At 46.0% G+C, this 2,734-nt stretch overlaps 1 protein-coding gene across 4 annotated transcripts in view; it reads right to left on the bottom strand.

Annotated features, from left to right (window-relative positions):
- Positions 1-2,047, bottom strand: part of LOC122563672 (protein argonaute-4) — a 111,335-nt gene extending 109,288 nt beyond the window's left edge. For 2 of the 4 annotated variants that reach the window (XM_043717719.1, XM_043717720.1), the window contains exon 1: positions 1,921-2,047. In XM_043717719.1, coding sequence (XP_043573654.1) covers positions 1,921-2,002 — 82 coding nt within the window. In that variant the 5' untranslated portion in view covers positions 2,003-2,047. The remainder of the gene's footprint in view (positions 1-1,920) is intronic. The other 2 variants (XM_043717721.1, XM_043717722.1) reach the window with 1 other exon arrangement.
- Positions 2,048-2,734: the final 687 nt, after the last annotated feature.

Genomic DNA, 2,734 nt, shown 5'->3' with positions numbered 1-2,734 from the left:
GAGGAGATGCGGTGGAGAGCATCGTCGATCACGTCTGGGGGCAAATTGCGGTCTTTGAAGAAGGAGGCCATCTGGGCCATCACCCTCACCTTAATCTCCTTCCACCTATCGCATTTCCAACGCCCCTCCCCGAAGTCCCTCCTCCCTACCTTTTATCTTAGCCTGCTGGACACATTTTCCTCATTCCTGAAGAAGGGCTTATGCCCGAAACGTCGATTCTCCTGTTCCTTGGATGCTGCCTGACCTGCTGCGCTTTTCCAGCAACACATTTTCAGCTCTGATCTCCAGTATCTGCAGTCCTCACTTTCTCCTAGGCTGAAGGTAACCAAAGCATGGCCAATAGTTTGAGCAGCAGGTAAGCGGAGTTGGGACAGATAATAATACAGAAATTGACGTTGTGAGATCTTTACAATGGAGAGGATAAGCTCCAAATTCAATGAGATTAAACAGGTCATCAAGGTTGTTGGCAGTAACCAGAGATTGATCCAAAAATTAATGAGAGGCAAACAAAGGTTTGTAGTGCAGGTCAAAGACAATGGCTTTTGTCTTCCAATTTTTACTTAGAGACAACTGTAGTTCATCCAGCATTGATGTGAGAAAAACTGATAGTGGAAAACTGATATTCAAGTTAAAAGTAAATCAAAATTCCAGTACTCTGCACAAAGACGACTACTTTTTCCCCTTTATTCCCCCATTTCTTGTTGAACCGAGAAGAGACACATTGCCTTGAAAAAAGTAAACTGCATAGGAACGTATTCTTTGAATGCTACTTTATAGGATCCTTGCGTTAGATTAGATTACTTAGTGTGGAAACAGGCCCTTCGGCCCAACAAGTCCACACCGACCCGCCGAAGCGTATACCACCCAGACCCATACTCTTACATTTACCCCTTCACTTAACACTACGGACAATTTAGCATGGCCAATTCACCCAAGCTGCACATCTTTGGACTGTGGGAGGAAACCGGAGCAAACTCACGCAGACACGGAGAATGTGCAAGTTGGTTCTGTAACCGAAGACCAAGCATTGACCCAAATCAAAAAATAGGAAACAAATAGGCGTTAAACAGATTTCAATTGTAATTTCATCCTCTATCTTTGAAAACAGTAGATTCTGCATATATACTTTCGTCGAGCATGCTTTAAATCCACCAAGTGTATGAGACTGAACAATCCTTCAGCAAAAATAAATGCGAATGAATTGACCTTATTAAATTCGAGGGGGTTGACTGGTCGCCTACTGTTAAGCTTCCTGGAAACGGATATTACGTTCCTTCGCACGGAGTCCTTTATTGTAAAAGAGAACCTATACAACCTAATTTTATAGCTTTTAAAAGTCATGTGTCCACCTTCCTCCCCACTACACCGAGTTATCGCGCCCCACGGGCGAATTTAAAGCTGCCTTTCCTCCGTAATGAGCACGTCTCGTTTACCCCAATACACAGCTCTCCGACCGAAACAACTAGATCGCTCTAGCATACCCTGCACCAGGCCACAGTAGAGGGATAGAAAGAAAGGCTCACTATAAAGACGCCACGACCACTTTCTTCGCTTCCAGGCCCGTGGCTTTGCTCTGGGCCTGGCTTCCTCACCGTCACCCAGGAACTCTCAGCCCGTTTCACCTGTTTACAAACAGGCTTGAACTTCGTGTCTGCCTCACCCCGTCGCTGGGGAATCGGGGCAGGCCTCGATTCCAAGGTATCCGATTAGACATTCACCCGAGAAACAACCCATCGTGTCTTAAGTTAGAAATATTTCTTTTCCTCCAAACGCTCTGGCTGCGAGCAGGAGACTGGGCCCCGAACCAACCCTTCCTTTCCATTCTCACCTAACCCCGCCATCAAGCCTTTACTGAATGACTGACAATTACATTTTCCTTGCCTCACACCACCCCCCAGGGCACGAGCGCCATCCTTTTACCTGGGGCCACCGGCTCCATTCCCGCAGCTGCCGACCCCCGTTTCGTGTCGAGTCCCCGACAAACCAACGCTTCAGACAACATAAGCACTGCGCATGCGGCCCAGAAGCGAGAGACCGGAACATGGTGCGCGGCTCAGGGAGCTTTAAACCGCGCGGTACTGTGCCCGCGCATGAGACCAGGAATGAATTCTGCGCGGATATAATAAACTGGTGATTTGCTTCGTGTAACTCCGAAGAACAATCGTACAGGTCTAGAAATGTGTACTTCTCTCTCTCCACAGAGTTGTTTGGTGCTTTTTCAGCACGGGGGAAAAATAAATCTTCAACATCTTGCCTTTGCCCGAGAATATTTTCTTGCGTCAGTGTGACCGGAGCTATGGAAGTTTTGGATGGGAGACGGGCAGCCGGTTTAATAACATTGGAAAGCAGCGCAAAGCTTACCTGAAATAAACAGAAAATATCGCGTGAAAAGAAAACCGGGGATGTGGAATAATGCAAAATTGCAGAAGGTGTAAGATTTAAAGTTATTGAGAAAAAAGTAGAATTGAACAGAAAATGTAATATCTGCACATTGTGGGATCCTTACTACATTTATCATGGAGAATGATCACAAATTTTCAAGGCGTGTCGCGACTGATAGACTAACGACAACAGAGTCATGGCTTGGGAATTGACAGGTCCTAGAATATTCTTCAAATAAAAAGTGAGTGACCCAGTGCTGATGAAAGATCATTGGCCTTAACGATATGCTTTTTTTCACCGCACACGCTGCCCAACTCACTGAACATTTTCTGATTTCGCTGCAAATTTCCAA

This window comes from Chiloscyllium plagiosum, chromosome 27 (assembly GCF_004010195.1).
Source record: "Chiloscyllium plagiosum isolate BGI_BamShark_2017 chromosome 27, ASM401019v2, whole genome shotgun sequence".
In the NCBI taxonomy this organism is placed as follows: domain Eukaryota; kingdom Metazoa; phylum Chordata; class Chondrichthyes; order Orectolobiformes; family Hemiscylliidae; genus Chiloscyllium; species Chiloscyllium plagiosum.
This window is presented reverse-complemented; position numbering and strand designations above follow the sequence as displayed.